At 36.6% G+C, this 17,745-nt stretch overlaps 3 protein-coding genes across 3 annotated transcripts; 2 read left to right on the top strand and 1 right to left on the bottom strand.

Annotated features, from left to right (window-relative positions):
• Positions 1 to 569: 569 nt before the first annotated feature.
• LOC107808166 (uncharacterized) lies at positions 570 to 2,149 on the top strand. The gene is made up of 2 exons (XM_016632658.2): positions 570 to 1,245; positions 1,483 to 2,149. Exons 1-2 carry the CDS (start codon positions 680 to 682, stop codon positions 1,895 to 1,897), a joined length of 981 nt encoding a protein of 326 aa, XP_016488144.1. The 5' UTR covers positions 570 to 679; the 3' UTR covers positions 1,898 to 2,149.
• Positions 2,150 to 2,722: 573 nt separating this feature from the next.
• On the bottom strand, positions 2,723 to 7,371 carry LOC107808168 (putative protein S-acyltransferase 7). Its single transcript, XM_075233485.1, has 5 exons — positions 6,833 to 7,371; positions 5,670 to 5,852; positions 4,636 to 4,944; positions 3,558 to 3,791; positions 2,723 to 3,474 (listed from the first exon to the last, which is right to left on the bottom strand). Exons 1-5 carry the CDS (start codon positions 6,947 to 6,949, stop codon positions 3,166 to 3,168), a joined length of 1,152 nt encoding a protein of 383 aa, XP_075089586.1. The 5' UTR covers positions 6,950 to 7,371; the 3' UTR covers positions 2,723 to 3,165.
• Positions 7,372 to 9,883: 2,512 nt separating this feature from the next.
• LOC107808167 (DNA replication licensing factor MCM2) lies at positions 9,884 to 16,853 on the top strand. The gene is made up of 17 exons (XM_016632660.2): positions 9,884 to 10,213; positions 10,311 to 10,489; positions 11,418 to 11,596; positions 11,691 to 11,880; positions 12,025 to 12,244; positions 12,325 to 12,532; positions 12,613 to 12,747; positions 12,906 to 13,097; positions 13,203 to 13,375; positions 13,445 to 13,633; positions 13,748 to 13,864; positions 14,354 to 14,438; positions 14,530 to 14,682; positions 14,763 to 14,888; positions 14,999 to 15,181; positions 16,162 to 16,323; positions 16,439 to 16,853. Exons 1-17 carry the CDS (start codon positions 9,948 to 9,950, stop codon positions 16,556 to 16,558), a joined length of 2,877 nt encoding a protein of 958 aa, XP_016488146.1. The 5' UTR covers positions 9,884 to 9,947; the 3' UTR covers positions 16,559 to 16,853.
• The last annotated feature ends 892 nt before the right edge of the window (positions 16,854 to 17,745 follow it).

Here is a 17,745-nt window from a genome sequence, read left to right as displayed (position 1 = left end):
ACGATTTTATCCCTACTATACATGGGATAAACTCATCTCAAATTTAATCCCGGGATTAATTATCCCTCATACCAAACGAGCCCTACAATCCCGGAATAACTAATCTTGATATTAGTTATACCGCGATTTTATCACTACCAAATGTGGGATAAACTCATCTCAAATTTAATCCCCATATTAATTATCTCTTATCACTCATACCAAACGAGCCTATAATTTAACCGATTACGACAGGTTACCCGCTCTATTTCTATGTTGCCAGATCGTGATCCATAATGTGAACTTGCTATTAACTTTTAGTTCAATTGATTATACAAATAAATTTTGCATCATTAGTGAATCTAACATAAAGCTAGAGCACAAAATAACTTGATTTGAGCCCACAACATTATTAACATCAGTAAGTCCTAATATCTGCAACCTCACTTGAGATAATGATTATTCATGATTGACATATTTCTACTAAGTACTTTATATTTTAAAATAATGACATCTTTTTTTGACCATCACACTATAAATACTCACATGAAACAACCACTGTTCTGTCAAGAAAAAAACATCCTAAATCCTAATCATCAGTACTCAGTATTAAATCAAGAGAATCTGTATCTCTATCTCAATTTCCGGTCAGAAAATCTCTGTTATCTCTCTTTGCCAACACGAGGCGGATCCACAAACGATGAATATCATCAAATCATCCACTTCTTCTTCAACTAACAAGAGCACAAAACCAAGAAAGAATATTGGCAGCAATGTGAGTAGTAATGGCAAACAAAATGCAGAGGAGCAACAGAACAATTGCAGATATTTGGGTGTGAGGCGAAGGCCGTGGGGTAGATATGCTGCGGAGATAAGAGATCCGAATACGAAAGAAAGGCATTGGTTGGGAACATTTGATACTGCGGAGGAAGCTGCTTTGGCCTATGATAGAGCTGCACGTTCTATGCGCAGCAACAACAACAAATCTAACAAACCCATTCGGACTAACTTTGTCTATTCCGACATGCCACATGGTTCTTCTGTCACTTGTCTTATTTCCCCTGACGAGGAATATCAACACCATCTACTGCAACAACAACAACAATTATTGGTTTTTGGTCAGGCCGAGAATGTTCCTGTTGTCAACTACGCGGACTTCAGTCACTTCTCCATCAGCAACATCAATACTAGTAATGGTGGTGAAGATTTTGCATTACAACAATACTATAACTCCAATTACGGCATGCATATGGAAGACAATTACAGGTATTGAATTGCGTGACAATTTCATCTAAAAATTAAAGTTGTTGAAAAACTACACTTTTCATGATGATACACTTTTAACATGTTCGAGCCTGTTTTTTTGGGGTCAAGTGCGTGAAAATTCTTTATGATGATACATAACAGTAAACTGGAGCTCAAGACCTCTTCGTGCTACAAAATTACGTTGTTAAAAAGAATAGTACAATTTTAACTAGTATTTGATTATGTTTTTTGCAACAGGTACGAAAGTAATAATGCAACATCAACAGAATTACCACCATTGCCAGAGGATATAACAAGCAGCGGCAACTGCTACTACTATAGTGAGGAAAGTAATCATCAAACTACTCAATTTCCAGCAACAACAGCAATATCATCAGTTTCAGATCATATGGGATATAGCAGTAGTAATAGTACTAGCCTTTTGAACGAAATGAAGGCTATGAGTTTTGGTACAAACAATGAATATCAGTATGGCATGACATGTGGAGAAGCAGGAGGAGGAGGAAGTACTATCACTACAACAAGTGGTACAACATCTGAGAGCTATAACGATTTCGGGTTTGATGATTGTTTACAGCCACTGCAATATTGCAGCAGTAACATTATGCAAGATGAATCCAACAACACTACTTTGGGTTATTGGTTCTCATAAGATTTTCTTTTTGTTCATCATCGTTTACTTACAGTTTCTTGAGCCGAGGGTCTACCGGAGACAGTTTTTCTATCAAGATCTACATACACACTATCCTCCACAGACCCCAGTGGAAATACACTATGTATGTTATTGTTGTTGTTGTTGTTGTATCATTTACTTCAATGTGTCTTCTGCTATGGAGAGCTTCCTTTCCAGTGAACTCCACGGGAGTTTGAATTGGTCGGACCAGTGAATTTCTACTGGATGGTTATAAAAAAATACTAAATGATTAACTCTCCTTGTGCTTGTTTGTCTTCTTAATTGTTTGGTCTTACTAATTACTAAAGCAATTTCTTCTTCCATTCATATGTCTTACTATCCTTACACATAACTTGTATTGAAGTGATCTGACAGATGTATAACATGTTTATAATTTATCTTCAATTTTAATCGCACCATATTTTTAATTCTGATGTTACCTGTTCCTGTTGAACGTTATTATTGTTGATTTATAATTTTTTTGGGCACTATATCTATATTGGTAAAAAAATGGACTCACCACATGGACGAATCAAATCTTAACTCGTGTCAAGAACAATTAGGAGGACGGGGATACAAGGGCAAGGTACTAGGAAACCGGATCAGGTCACGAAGGAGTCTCTAGGTACCGTGTTTTATGTGCTTGTTAAAAACTATGATGCTACTTAATTACGTATAATACTATTTGTTTAAGCAAAATCGAAAAATAGAAGGAAGAACTTCTTTTTAGGCACAAAATCATGCATATTTACTTGTAATCCCCTGTACTCATTGAGTCATGGCACAAAGCTAACAACTGTCCTGTATATGCAAAGTCAATTTCATTTCTAGCCATATGAAACTCCAGTCTTACAAATATAAACAAGCAGCAGCAGCATCTTACAACTTCATCAGCAAAAGATTCATTGAATGGTTATGTCATCAAAAGAATAATAAAATTGAATTACTATTTCTTTGAGCTGCTAATCATTCACAAGTAAAATAACTATTGAGCCCCCACCTTTCCGGCCACAACGATCCTACAATTTCAATTGCTGTGGCAATATTGTGACGGAAATAATGAACTTAATGCATTAGCCATATAGGATGGATATGGCTAATGCGTTACGTTAGAACTTCAAGGATCGATTACAACGATGACCACTTCTCGCTGTGCTTCATACCACGTCCTGTTCTAAACTCAACAGCCAATATCTGTACACCCTATCGATGATGTCATTTCCCAACGGCCTTTATGGTCTCAGTCCTCATCGGTCTAATCCAGCACCTATGCTTCTTATCCGGCTGTCTATTTCTTTACACTCATTGGCATTAACAGACTGTCTTCTCCCAACCTCCACGTCAAAATTCATTTTGTGCAAATCTGGATTAGTAGTACCACCCAAGTAAGATGATGCGTTGAGGCTTGAAGACCGATCAACTTTCACCTGTGCCCGGAAATTGATCCTGGAACTTGGCATACTAGTACAAAAGATCTCCTTAAAATTCCGAGCACATCCAAGATTAAAAGGATTCATCTTCCTCTCATATCGATACCTGTAATTTTCATATGTGGTCTGCATGGAAAACAATATTCTGAATAATGAGAAGCGGAACGAGTAAAGTGACTAAAATGAAGAGGGGTTTGGGGGGGGGGGACCTGATTTGTGAGTATCAAGTACAAGTGAAATGCTGTGAGACCTCCAAGAAACCAAGAAACTACAAATGTATATATTATAAGGATGCCTGAAACAGGTGACTTGAGAAATGCACTCCAAAAGTTACAATCACGCGCTTCCATTATCTTCTTTATATTTACCCAGCAGAATGCGAAGACGTAGAGGCTCAGGAGGTTCGTAGAGGAAACAAACATGAAAAAGTAACGATAGTTCCTCTGCAAGAAATAATGCAAATATATTAGGCCTTTGGATTGAACACAAGAAATACATTCCAGGAGTAAAAAAGAGAGCCAGGTAACAACTTAAGCTTTAACAACTTAAGCTTTTAGATAAGATGGTCACACAAGTTAACATGGTATCAGAGCAGACAGAGGTCCTGGATTCCAGTCGTACCGCCACCCAATATCAAAAAGAATTTCCACGTGCTTGGCTCATCACCAAGAATCAAGCCCGCGCATGAGGGGACGTGTTGAAGACATAATTAAGTAAATAAAATTGTGTTCTCTCTAACAGCTTAAGCTTTTAGACGAGATGATCACACACTTCAACAGAGATAATTGAAAAAGCATATACACAAATGAGATGGTTGCGACTTGCGAACAAAAAAAAAAAAAGAAGAAGAAGAAGCTATATGTGAAGTATCTTCAGTTAATTTCTTAACAGAGTCTAAAAGAGGCAAATTCCAAACTGTAGTAACAGATGCAAAAAAAAAAAAGCAGAAAGAATGCACAGTATAAATGCAACACCTTTAACCTTAGCTAACTCAAACGATGAGAAATAATAAAATCATCTACAAGAACTTTTAACAAGAGCTTCAACAACAACAACAAACCAAGCGCAATCCCACAAGTGGAGTCTTGGAAGGGTAATGTGCACGCAAACCTTACCCCTATCTTATGAAGATAGACAGGTTGTTTTGAGTAGACGATCGGCTCCAATAATGTAAAAAGTTAACATGAAAGACTATGTTTGGCAGAAGTGACAACATTAAGCAGATGCTAAAGCACAATTTATCCAAATGACAAAACCTTTTGAAATGCAGGCATTGCTCAGACCTACCTTCCCAATGCACTGTCCCACCCATGGGCAATGGTGGTCGAAGCGTTCAATGCAATTGTCGCATATGGAGCAATGAGAGCAGCGTGGTGGCCGATATAGCATACACGTTTTGCAGTATTTTACTTTGACAACTATTCCATTGACAGTAACATTTTTCATAGGCGGTAAACTGAGAGGACCAATCTGGCTTCCTAAACAACTTGTGGAGATGCTAGAGGTTTCAAATTCTTCATCAGGTTCTGGAGGATTGGTATTCCGCGGAACAATTCCAGGATCTGTTCCTGAAGTTAGCAATAGAAGAACTACAATCTGCAATAATTTATATCAATATGTTAGACATTACCTGTTATACACAATATCTAAATAATTTTTGACAGATAAAGACAGAACCAAAACGGGAAGTGGAAATTTTTGCTGTTCTCTTTTTAGAATAAATCGAGTGATAAAGTAGCTACCAAACTTCGCATAATTACAGTAAATTCTTTTTTCTTGGAGATTATGAGAAGAATATTCGTAGGCTAATATGGATGAATTGAACAAAAGAACAACAAGAACCATGATTTGTAAATGATTTTGACAACTGCAACATATGAACTGTGCTAATAACATGGCAATCCAATACCTTATCCTGGTAGAACAGTAACGAGTTTAAGATCTACGTGTGTACGCAGACTCTATAACATAGTTTGATCCAGTTTATGTCTTTGATTGAATGGCATTTACCTAGAAGTGGACGAGGGACTAAAAGTAACGTTAGGGCAGCCCGGTGCACTAAGCTCCCGCTATGCACGGGGTCCGATGAAGGGCCGGACCACAAGGATCTATTGTACACAGCCTTATCCTACATTTCTGCTAGAGGCTGTTTCTACGGCTCAAACCCGTGACCTCCTGGTCACATGACAACAACTTTACCAATTACGCCAAGGCTCCCATTCACTAAAAGTAACGTTGATGGTGTTAAAAGTAACAGCAGATAAAGATAGATTCGAAGCAGATAATCAGTAATAGACAAGTAAAAGAAGAGGAAAACTCACAAAGACTGAGAAGAGAAGAGATATGGCCACAATAAGATAGCCTAAACGGTGGGGAAATGCATTGATGAGTCCTCTTGAAACAAAAGCACAAAATAATGCTACTGGAACTAGGATTAAGAACAAGGTAAGAAACAGTGCTCTAATATCTGGACCAAATACAAGTCTGCCTCCAAGGTAGAATCTCTGCAAAAATATAAAAGACTATAATCAGATGGTAGGGATTTATTGGTACATGATAGCCTACAATGCATATTTTTTCCCTTACATCAATTAGTCTACAATGCATAGTTGAATGATTGTTTTTTTTTTTTTTGGTCACAACTCAAACCCGTGGCACGTATTGTCCACTTTGGCCTAACAAGCCTCACGGATATATATATCGCTTGGGCTACGCTATCATTGAGCCCAAAAGCACGCATGCCATGTGAACTTGTGCTCTGTCTTACTTATCACTTCAATGATCTCTCTAATTTTTTTATGTAGGATTTTCCTAAGATGTCATACGCAATCCTTCTTCGGAAGTTTACTAGCCTAGAAGCTTGCTAATCTTTTTCTTCGACCCACCCTCCATGATGGGCGTCACATTTTTTGCCTAGATGACTATAACAACAACAAAAACAATTAAGTAGGGCGTAGTCCCAAGCAAATTGGAGTTTGGCTATAGGAATCCTCACTGACCATGTCCCTCCAACTGATTTTTTGTTTTGAATAAACTAAGAGCCTGTTTGGACATAAGAATTTTCCCCCTTTTTCCAAAAAAAAAAATCACTTTTTTCGAAATTAGCGTTTGTTCATAAAATTTCTAATTTTCACTTGAAGATGCATTTTGAAAATTTTTTAAAAACTCCAAAAAGCTGTTTTTCAAAATTTTCACTCAAATCACTCACAAAACTTCAAAAACAACCCAAAATTATATTCATGTGCAAATACAACTCTAAATTTCAAATACAATTTTCACTTGAAATTTTTTTTCACCCTTTTTTGGAATTTTACAATTCTTATGTCCAAACGCCCACTAAGGTGGTTAAATTTGTAACTTTTGTAGAATAAAACTGAATGTTAAAGATGATAATTGAACAACATGGTGCTTGCAAACAAAAACATAATTATAAGGAGAAACACAAAGAACATAGAACAAAGAAGAAAAAAGGGGCCAACGTTACATTTCTTCCTTGCCAAATTTGATAAAGTCGCAATTGTGAGCTATTAGTATTGTTGTTGATTCGCGCTTTCGAATCGCATCGGTCGTGGCTCGAAGAAGACAATGGAGGAGAATACATTTTCCTTTACAATCTGACGGAGATCTCACCGATCCCCAATCAATTTCAATATAAAGCATCTGCTGTCTTTATCCAATCTTTATAGCTTCAGCCTCAATCAACAACCTTGCCATAAATGCCTTTTTATTTTTCCCTGTGAAATCACACAATATTTTGATCAAACTAAATACCCAAATTCTCTTTTTTCTTTTATGAATGAAAATAGTTATGTAATGTAATATGACTCTCTCCCTCTGTAAATATTACTTGGGAATTTGTTATGATTATTCAATTTTTTTTTTGTTGTAAGGAGAGAGAGGGCGAGAAAAAGGAAGAAAGAAGGGGGAAAATGACTACATTTGGGCGTTAGAATTAGAAGATGGATAATGCAATATGATGAGAAATGAAGCAAAACCAGTCCAACCATATGAGGAGCACAAGAGTCTTAACTGAATTAATGGTCCACCGCTCACTCGGGTCGTTAAGCTTATTCTCTTCTACCACAACATTTTTGACCATCTTTTTTTTCTTATACACACAAGGTTGTTATCCTATGCAAATTTGGATAGTAAAATTGGAAGAATTTAAGCTAACAAAAGAAAGGATTGCCTCCTACCAAGTATTCCGCGTTTACGCAAGGTTAGGGGAACTGCTGTATTCCAAGGGTGTGTGATATAAGCAGTGCACCCTGATACAAGTATCGGTGGCTGATTCCATGACTCGAACTCATGACCTATGAGTCACACAGAAACAATTTTACTATTGCTCTCTCCCCTTCTAAAAATAATCTAGGCTAATAATTTTAAAAAATACAGTAATTTTTACTTTTTTTTCTTCAAAAACTACAATAAAAAGAGAGAATGTTGAATCATATTAAATGGGTTGGTCATGACCTATTATTTGATTCATCTTGACCTAATTCATTCAGATAAAATCAAATTTTGGGAGTGTTGGATCATGATCGATTTATTAATTTATTTTATTTTGACAGGCTCAACCCTCTTATTTGTCACCCCTACTCAAACCACTCCCAAAGAATTAGTCTTCCGAGATATCGAGGGGGAATGTTAGCTTAGTAGCTCGCTGAATGAATCTATCCTTAGGATACGAATTTACTCATATTCAGTGTTTACTCCAAATCAATAAATATAAGGTAAATGTCTTAATAGGTGTCTGTATAGCTCAATCATAGTTAAGTGTTATATATTCTTAATTTAATTTTTAGTTATTGTGGTTAAATTATTAATTTGAATTAAACAACGAGTGCGAATAAGTATTTGTTGGGAATAAATCCCCACAATAATAATATTCATGGTATTAAAAGCGGAATAATAATATAGCAGTCAGATACAGTAATCAACAAGAATAAAAGAGTGACAATGATACCAAAATTTTTACGTGAAAAACTCTTTTGAATAAGAGAAAAAATCACGACCCCGAGAGGAGCAACTAATATCACTATAGTAAGGAATTTTACACTTTGTAGGCCCGAGTAAAATACTACAAAGACCACTACAACACTCAAAAGAAATAACCCTCTTTTGATATTCCACCTCACTACAATATCGCTCACTCTCTATTTTCCTCACAAACTATTTTCTTATATCATGTCTTGCCTCACTCTTTCTTTCTCTCTTTATTGATGTGTTGAAAGAAGTGAAAGAGCTCTCCTTTTATAGGAGGAAATACGTAGCCTCCAAGAATGCTACACGAGAATTGTTCTTTGGCTCCAAATCTCTCTGCAAACCTATCTACAGGCATATGCCTATTTCACTTATTCTTTATATTTGTTTTAACAATGGGTTGGACCCCAAAGTATTAACACTTGCCCATTCATTTCTTCTTAATTACATACAGGACTTAAGTAACACTACATTCTCTTATTTTTTGTAACGACGAATGAAAAACTAGTATTATAGCCTGTTTGGTCAAGTTTATTTTTAGCCAAAAGTGTTTTTTTTTTTTTTGCCAAAAACACTTTTGGCCAAAAATTGAGGTGTTTGGCCAAGCTTTTGGAAGAAAAAAAGTGTTTTTGAGGAGAAACAGAAGCAGTTTTGGAGAAGCAGGAAAGTGTAGTTTCTCTCCAAAAACATTTTTTTGAGAAGCACTTTTGAAAAAAATACATTTAGAAGCAGTTTTTTTAAAGCTTGGCTAAACAATAATTGATGCTCAGAAGTGTTTTCCAAGCTAATTAGTCAAACACAAACCGTTTCTCAGCAAAAATACTTTTGAGAAAAACACTTTTGAAAAAAACACTTCTCAAAATAATCTGATTTTTACAGCTTGGCCAAACGAGCTATTAGTATGCATTTACTTTCTTCCGCGTAGTTAGTAAACGAAAGTGTATTTTTTTGAGTTTGTGACAAAAACCCATATAAAAGGAGAGTGTTTAATTAACGATCAGCATAAAAGCAATCAATATTATAAATTTCTGAATAGTATAGACCTTAATGTTAAAACATCGATATAAATAAGTAATATACTCAACTAAACAAATTCGAAATTAAGGTGTACTCAATTGATGTTAGTAGTAAGTATAGTTTAGCAAAGAAAATCAATTAGGCAACAATTATAACACATTTGAGATTATGGGTTTTGAATCAATGGATTATCCCCATCGTTATTAGGGGCAAGTGCACATATAGCCATTTTCACGGATATTATTTAATGATTAGCCAACACTTATTTTGTCCTGAAATTTTAGACTAAAAATCTTAATTTCAGGACAATTAGAAATATCTTTGTCCCGAATAATTAAACTGAAAAACTAAAATTTAGGACGCTTTGCTTAATTCCTAAATATTAGCCTTTTGGAGCGGCACGTAGTATCATTTCTACTGCAATACTGGGTCAGCTTCCGACCTTCGCCCAACGGGCTTGGGCCCATTCGTGTTTTTGGCGCCAACTTCTCCCGCCAAAACGAACAAGACATATAACTTCACGGCGCTCAATCTCACTTCATTTCCAAAACCCTACAGAAACTTCACGCCTAGTAGAAAGCGATAAACAGAGAGAGAAAATGGCTGGCGAAGATTCTAACGGCGATAGTGCTCGTCCTCCGGCGGGTTCTCCGTCATCGTCAGATCACAGAAATGGAAATCCGGTGTCAACTCCCGATTCTCCGACGTCCGTAGGATTCAACACTGATCAGCTCCCTTTCAACACTAGCCAAAATTACTCCGAAGAAGATGAAGCCTCTGTCGATCCCGATATCATTCGAGACGAGCCAGAAGATATCGAAGAGGAAGAAGACGGAGAGGACCTTTTCAACGATAATTACCTCGAGTTAGTACTTCTACTGTTAAATTAAATAAAAGTGTAATTATGAATTATTAAGGTTGATGTTGTTATTGATTTTTTGGATTTGGCAACGAAATTGCAGGGATTATCGGAGGATGGAAGAGCATGATCAGTATGAATCGTTGGGATTGGATGATTCGATGGAGGATGAAAGAGATTTGGATCAAATCATGGCGGATCGTCGGGCTGCTGAAGTGGAACTTGACACTAGAGATGTACAGGTCACGAACCGCAAGCTTCCCCAACTTCTTCACGATCAAGGTGTGTTTTTTATAAGTATTGTCTATCTTAAGTTTTATTTTCACTGGTTATGAAACTCATTAACATGGATTTCATGGTTGGATTGTGGTAACTTGCATGTTATATGCGATTTATTGAATTTTCTCAGTGATTACTTGCTACAAAGCTACCAATAAATAATAATCACATTTAGTGTATGTTCCTTATTTGTTATTACTAGTACTTTAAGAAAGAAAGAAACTTTTGGTCTAAAACAAGTCGTAGAAATTGCTGTGGCTATAAATGAGATATTTAGAGTTAAATTGTTTCTAACCATAGAGGGATGTTAGTATTCTTTATAGAACAGACTAAAAAGAAAAGGGTATCACAAGGGATCTTCAAGATTTCCTTTTTAGAGTTTTGATATGATTAGATTCCCCAGTTTTTGTTGTTTGCTATGTCTATATTGTTCTATTTCTGAGGCTCCAGTTTGAACCTTTGTGGTGTGTTTAGATTCTTATTTTATGATTAAGGGCCCCCTTTCTTCTCATGTAATCCATATATTTACAGATGATAGGGTTACAATGTACAGTTACATAATGGTTAGTTCATACTGGCCCACTACAAAAATTGTGGGGCAGCTGTAACCTAGCCTTTAACATCTGATGAATGTTTTGGTGCACAAAATTAAGGGGTTTTAAACGAAAGGGCCAAATACTATTTCCAAATTTTGAAATAGGTGTTATGCCATAGCCCCTCGAATTATTTTGGTGTCTCTGCTACTGAACAGAGGTTGATTTTCATGAACTCCTGATCGTTAAGGTTTGACCAGCTTCTGGTAGGAGATAATATATGTGAGTTTTAACTTGTTTAGAGGTACAATTATATGGGATTACTGCCTTATGTTAATCTGTTTGACTTTAGAGCAGATTGAAAGCACAACAGCTAACGTTCATCTATTTGGCTACAGATACTGATGATGACAACTATAGGCCATCGAAAAGGACTAGAGCTGATTTCAGGCCCACCAACACACAAAGAAACTTTGATGATACTGATGCAATGCCGAGTTCACCAGGAGCATCACAACGAGTAAATTCTAGCCAGGATGTGCCAATGACTGATCAAACTGATGATGATGCCTATGAGGTTTGTGCTTTCGTTGTTTTAACCTTTCTACTTAGGCTAATAATAATAGAATTTCCTGAATATATCTGTTACTTTTTTTGGATTTTCCCTGTAGGATGATGAAAATGATGAAGGAGAGTTTGAGATGTACAGAGTTCAGGGAACACTTAGGGAGTGGGTAACTAGAGATGAAGTCCGGCGTTTCATTGCAAAGAAGTTCAAGGAATTCTTACTCACATATGTAAATCCGAAAAGTGAGCATGGGGACTTTGAATATCTTAGACAGATTAATGAGATGGTATCAGGTAAAAACACTATGCTAATAACTTGTCAACTCATTAGTGACTAAATTTGCTGACCTTGTCTAGATTGAATTTAGCATTTACGAGTTCTACGGAGATCTTTTATAAATTTAGCTCTTCTTTAAATTGTTCATCTTTTATATGCAGTTAACAAGTGTAGCCTTGAGATTGATTACAAACAATTCATATATGTCCATCCCAATATTGCCATCTGGCTGGCAGATGCACCTCAATCCGTCCTTGAAGTGATGGAAGAAATTGCTAACAAAGTTGTCTTTGATCTTCATCCCAACTACAAGCAAATTCATCAAAAAGTCTATGTCAGGATTACCAACTTACCTGTTTATGATCAGATTCGCAATATAAGGTAAAATCCTTTACTTGTCTACTTTTGTTGACTACTTCTAGCATAAACATAGCTGTACTTGAATTTGTTACTCTTCGCAGGCAGATCCATTTGAATACAATGATTCGTATTGGTGGAGTTGTCACCCGACGTTCTGGTGTCTTTCCCCAGCTGCAACAAGTGAAATATGATTGCAACAAGTGTGGAGCAATTTTGGGTCCTTTTTTCCAGAACTCATACTCAGAAGTCAAGGTTGGTTCTTGCCCAGAGTGCCAATCCAAAGGACCATTCACTGTCAATGTTGAGCAGGTAAACTTTGTTTTATATATTCCTATAGAAAGAAAACTACAAAGTCGGTAATCTTATTCCCTTTCCTAATTGTTTTGCAGACAATATACAGGAACTACCAGAAACTGACACTACAAGAAAGCCCAGGAATTGTTCCAGCTGGTCGGCTTCCTAGATACAAGGAAGTGATACTGTTGAATGATCTTATTGATTGTGCCCGACCAGGAGAAGAGATAGTAAAGCTCCATCTTTTCTGGCTTGTTTATGATAACTTAATCCAAATTAAACGAATATTTTGGCATGTGCATTATTGAGCATTACCTTAACTTATGTACTTTAAAAGTGTTCCCAGACTTTATTCCTAAAGACAGTAAGTGTCTCTTTCTAATGTCAGGAAGTCACAGGAGTCTACACAAATAACTTTGACTTGTCCTTGAATACCAAGAATGGGTTTCCTGTCTTTGCTACTGTGATTGAAGCAAATTATGTCACAAAAAAGCAAGACCTCTTTTCAGCTTACAAGCTAACTCAGGAGGACAAGGAAGAAATTGAAAAGCTGGCAAAAGACCCCCGAATTGGAGAACGAGTACGCACATGTGCTTTGTGTCAATTGAAAGTTTGATTTGTCCTTTCAATTTGTAGACTATCCCAGCAATCTCTTTTCTCATGTATTTTTCTTTAACACTCTCAGATATCTAAGTCCATTGCTCCATCAATCTATGGTCATGAAGATATAAAGACCGCCTTAGCTCTTGCGATGTTTGGGGGCCAAGAGAAAAATGTTGAAGGAAAACACAGACTGAGAGGAGACATAAATATTCTCCTGCTAGGTGATCCGGGCACTGCAAAATCACAGTTCCTCAAGTAAGTAGAGATCTAGAATGACCTGATTTTGAATCTATGAATACTGTAATCACCATGCACACCTTTCAGGTACGTAGAGAAGACAGGACAGCGGGCTGTCTATACAACTGGAAAAGGAGCTTCTGCTGTAGGGCTTACGGCAGCAGTACACAAGGACCCTGCCACTCGGGAATGGACCCTTGAAGGAGGAGCACTAGTTCTGGCCGATAGAGGAATCTGTTTGATTGACGAGTTCGATAAGATGAATGATCAGGATAGGTATGCAAATCTGATAGCTGTGCACTTTTAGCCGCTCTTCCGTACATCATTTTCTGGTTATAACATTCTCCTGCTTCTCTTATTCCTCTCATCATTTATGTATTTTTGGTTTAGAGTGAGTATTCATGAAGCAATGGAACAGCAGAGTATAAGCATATCGAAGGCTGGCATTGTCACATCTCTCCAGGCCCGCTGTTCTGTTATTGCTGCTGCAAATCCTATTGGAGGAAGGTATATGAGAACTGAATATTGATGGATTGAGAAATAGGATGATTGTGTAGTCCTAACTGTAGACATTTCCTTCTAAGTTGATGTTACTACTTGTCAGATACCAGCTATTAGGCACCACCTTGGAACTCTAGCTTACTCCCTGCATTATAGCTGTGGTTTCGCTACATCTTTGATCGCCAGATCTTGGCTTCCTTCTTAACATTTGCTTAATCTATGCATTAATTTTAGGTTTCCATTTTCTTTTGCTGTACTGCAAGTGCATAACATTTCCTGTCTTTAGCCTTGCTACCTCACATTCACATAATCCAATCCCAACCCATGCTTTTGAAGTTCTAATGTGCAGATACAATTAGGTAGAATCAAGTATTCTGCTTTCTGGAAGTCGTTATTTATCGTATAAAGCAACTTATGCTCTAAAGTTCGTCTTTTTCTGACATTTCTTTCCTGTTTTGGTTGAGTGACTTTTTTCTCTTAATTTCGTTCTTGTAGATATGATTCCTCGAAGACTTTGACGCAAAATGTTGAATTAACAGATCCAATCATTTCTCGCTTTGATGTACTCTGCGTGGTCAAGGTTATATTCCTCATTCTGTTGGAGCCATGTCACATCTGATGTAGCTTTTCCATCAGCAACTTTTGACCTGAAGGGAATTGATTATGTGCAGGATGTGGTTGATCCAGTCATAGACGAGATGCTTGCAAAATTTGTAGTTGATAGTCATTTCAGGTCACAAGCAAAAGGTGCTACTTTAGATGAGAAATCCTTTACTGATTCACGGGATGATGCCCGTGCTGCTATGGCCCCAACTGACCCTGAGGTTGTCCTTGTAGCTCGTTTTTTGACTATTTGTTTGAACATTATGGTTTTTTAAAACCTGTACAAGTTTTCCCCCCGCAGATAATTCCTCAAGAGTTGCTAAAGAAGTACATAACTTATGCAAAGTTGAATGTATTCCCGAAATTGCACGATGGGGACTTGGACAAGCTCACACAGGTTTATGCTGAATTAAGGAGAGAATCTTCGGTGAGATTGTCATTCGTTGAACCTTTTTTCTTGGACTATTTAAAGTATGCTAATTTAAACTTTTTATTAATGAGGCATTCTCTTACGTATTATTCCATGTGCATGTACAGCATGGACAAGGAGTTCCCATAGCAGTGAGGCACATTGAATCCATGATAAGGATGTCTGAAGCCCATGCAAGAATGCATCTTAGACAACATGTTACTCAAGAAGATGTGGACATGGCAATTCGTGTCCTCCTAGATTCATTTATATCAACTCAGAAATTCGGGGTGCAAAAAGCTTTGCAAAAGGTAATAAATCAGCACTCTTACTGCTTGTCTCGCATGTTAGACCTCTACATAAGACATGATCGCTTTACCCTTTACCACAAAAGGTTCAGCTTAGGTTTCTTTTTTCTGCATTCCTTACTTTTGGTAATGCTTATATATCTGTTGATCATTTTAATTTGGAGGACGGGATAACAAAATCTCCTCCAGCAAAACCCTCCTAGAACCAAATATTTAAAGTTTCCCTGCTTTCATGACAAGATTCATCTGATTGAAGTAGTATCAGTGCTCTAATTGAAGCACTATCGGTGTTCTAAACGTAGTGAACGTTTCTTTGACCAAAATAACTGAGAATGGACCTATATGTTCTCGAGAGATTTTACACTTTATCTCACAAAACCTTTGGACATGTGGTGGGGTCTCAATTGTTCCAAATGAAAGAAAATAAACAAAGAAAATGTCTTTCTATTGCACAGTAAGGAAAAAATGAATGATGCAACTCCCAAAATTTTGGTATTCCAAATAAAGGGAAATAACTAATGTAGTCGAGCTAGCTATTAAAAAAATTGAGTTCCAACATTTTATCAGAGACTTTACATATATTTTCAATTTTAATTCCTCTTTTATGTCTGGTGTCTTAGTCAGTTGCTTCTCTGAATTAATTAGGTTCCTCTCTAAATTTAGTCAGGTGGTTGTTCAATTAGAGATGTAGCCACTAAATGGTTTACTTTGAGCTTCTGCCACGGCCATTATTTGAGATATAATAGTTTAGGACCCAGAGTTCTTTACTAATACACTTTTTTTTCTTTGTTTATTTGATCAATTTTGAGTGACAACAATTTACACCCACTTTCTACATGTCAAATAAAGAAACTTGTCCTAAGTTGACCATGTCAGACTTTCCATCTGTTCTGATGCTAGATGTGTGTGTTGGTGATACATTCATATGCCCTGGTAATAGTTCTCAGTAGAGTCAGTTGAAATAGCTTTGTATTTTCATGCAGAGCTTCAAAAAGTACATGACATACAAAAAAGATTTCAATGCTATCATTCTTCACCTCCTACGTGGGCTTGTAAACGACGCAATGCAATTTGAGGAAATTGTTTCGGGTTCTACTGCCAATCTAGACCATATTGATATCAAAGTGGATGAGCTTCAAAGCAAGGTAATTATACTTGCAATGCCTTATCTTCCCAAGATACTGAAGCATGATCTTTATCTGTTAGTTCCCAAAGTGCGCAACTGGTTGCTAATCCATTTCCATACTAAAATCCGCGCAGGCACTTGATTATGGCATTACTGATCTCAAAGCATTTTTCACAAGCAATGACTTTTCTAAAGCGAACTTTGAGTTGGACAAGGAACGAGGTATAATAAGGCATAAAAGGGCATCGTCTTAAAGCTTGATGATGGTGGTATATGTTGCAGTGTTTCAAGATTTGTATTAGATACATGATATATCTGTGTTTCAGATTTAGTCATGGCTGGTTAATCCTGTGGTTTAATTTAATTGTATTCTCGAATTGTATACAAACTAAGCTCTGATATTTAACTTAATTTTCCATACAACGCCCAACACATGGAAGTTAGTTGCAGCCTTGTGGGCAGTTGTCTACACAAGAATGTGTTCTTTGGTTTCAATTGTATCAAGAGAAATCAATTTGATTTGGTAAAATGAAGTTCTTTTTGGCAGTATGACAGTTCCTTTATAATTTCTAGTTGAATTACTCAATGTCATCTTAAATTTTAAAAATAAACGTAATATAATGAATGTTAATTATGAGGGTAAGGCAGTTTCCTGCATAAGATATGGATTTCAACTCCACTTAATTATCCAGATCTTACTTCAAATCCAATTCTCCAGTCCTAAATCCTAATAGCATAAGCATGTTTTCCAAAATAAGAAGAAAAAAAAAATTCCAAAACCTAAAACAAAAGATTCTCATAAACAAATCCCATTTAACATATAAGTTGTAAGTTGTAACCTTGCAACCTTCATTAGCAAGGTATGTCTGATTAAATCAACTACCCCATCTAATCGCTTAAAATTAAAAATAGTCGGCCGATATATAATATACGGCAAAGGGTCTGATATGCCCCTCTACTATCATCGATAGTTTAAATAAGCCCTCCGTTATACTATTAGAGCAACCAAGCCCCTGACGTTATACTATTAAACACAAATACCCTTATTTTAATAGATGGGCCACGTGGCAACACCAAAATCATCCAGTTAGATTTAGCACAGATCCGACCCAACCCATTACCCAAACCGATCCAACCCTTCTCTAAAATATGGATTGTGACAGACCATTTGGTCAATTTCCCCTTTTTCTTTTCACTCTCTCGAAGATCTAAGAGACCAGCGGTAGTGGTGACTCCAAACTGCCGATTTCATATGATCTTGGTGTAAAATCAGTCTTTTCTTCATTAAATTGCTTGATTTTAGTATTTGTTGAACGGTTTTGCTGATTGCTTGTTATATTATTCTCATTTTTGTGGTCTAAGGTTTTGGTTTGGACAACATCTAAGCTTTATTATAATTTATAATTTATTTTCTTGTAGTTGTTGCATGTTTCAGTTTTAA

The sequence above is a fragment of the Nicotiana tabacum genome, chromosome 16, assembly GCF_000715075.1.
Source record: "Nicotiana tabacum cultivar K326 chromosome 16, ASM71507v2, whole genome shotgun sequence".
NCBI lineage: Eukaryota > Viridiplantae > Streptophyta > Magnoliopsida > Solanales > Solanaceae > Nicotiana > Nicotiana tabacum.
This window is presented reverse-complemented; position numbering and strand designations above follow the sequence as displayed.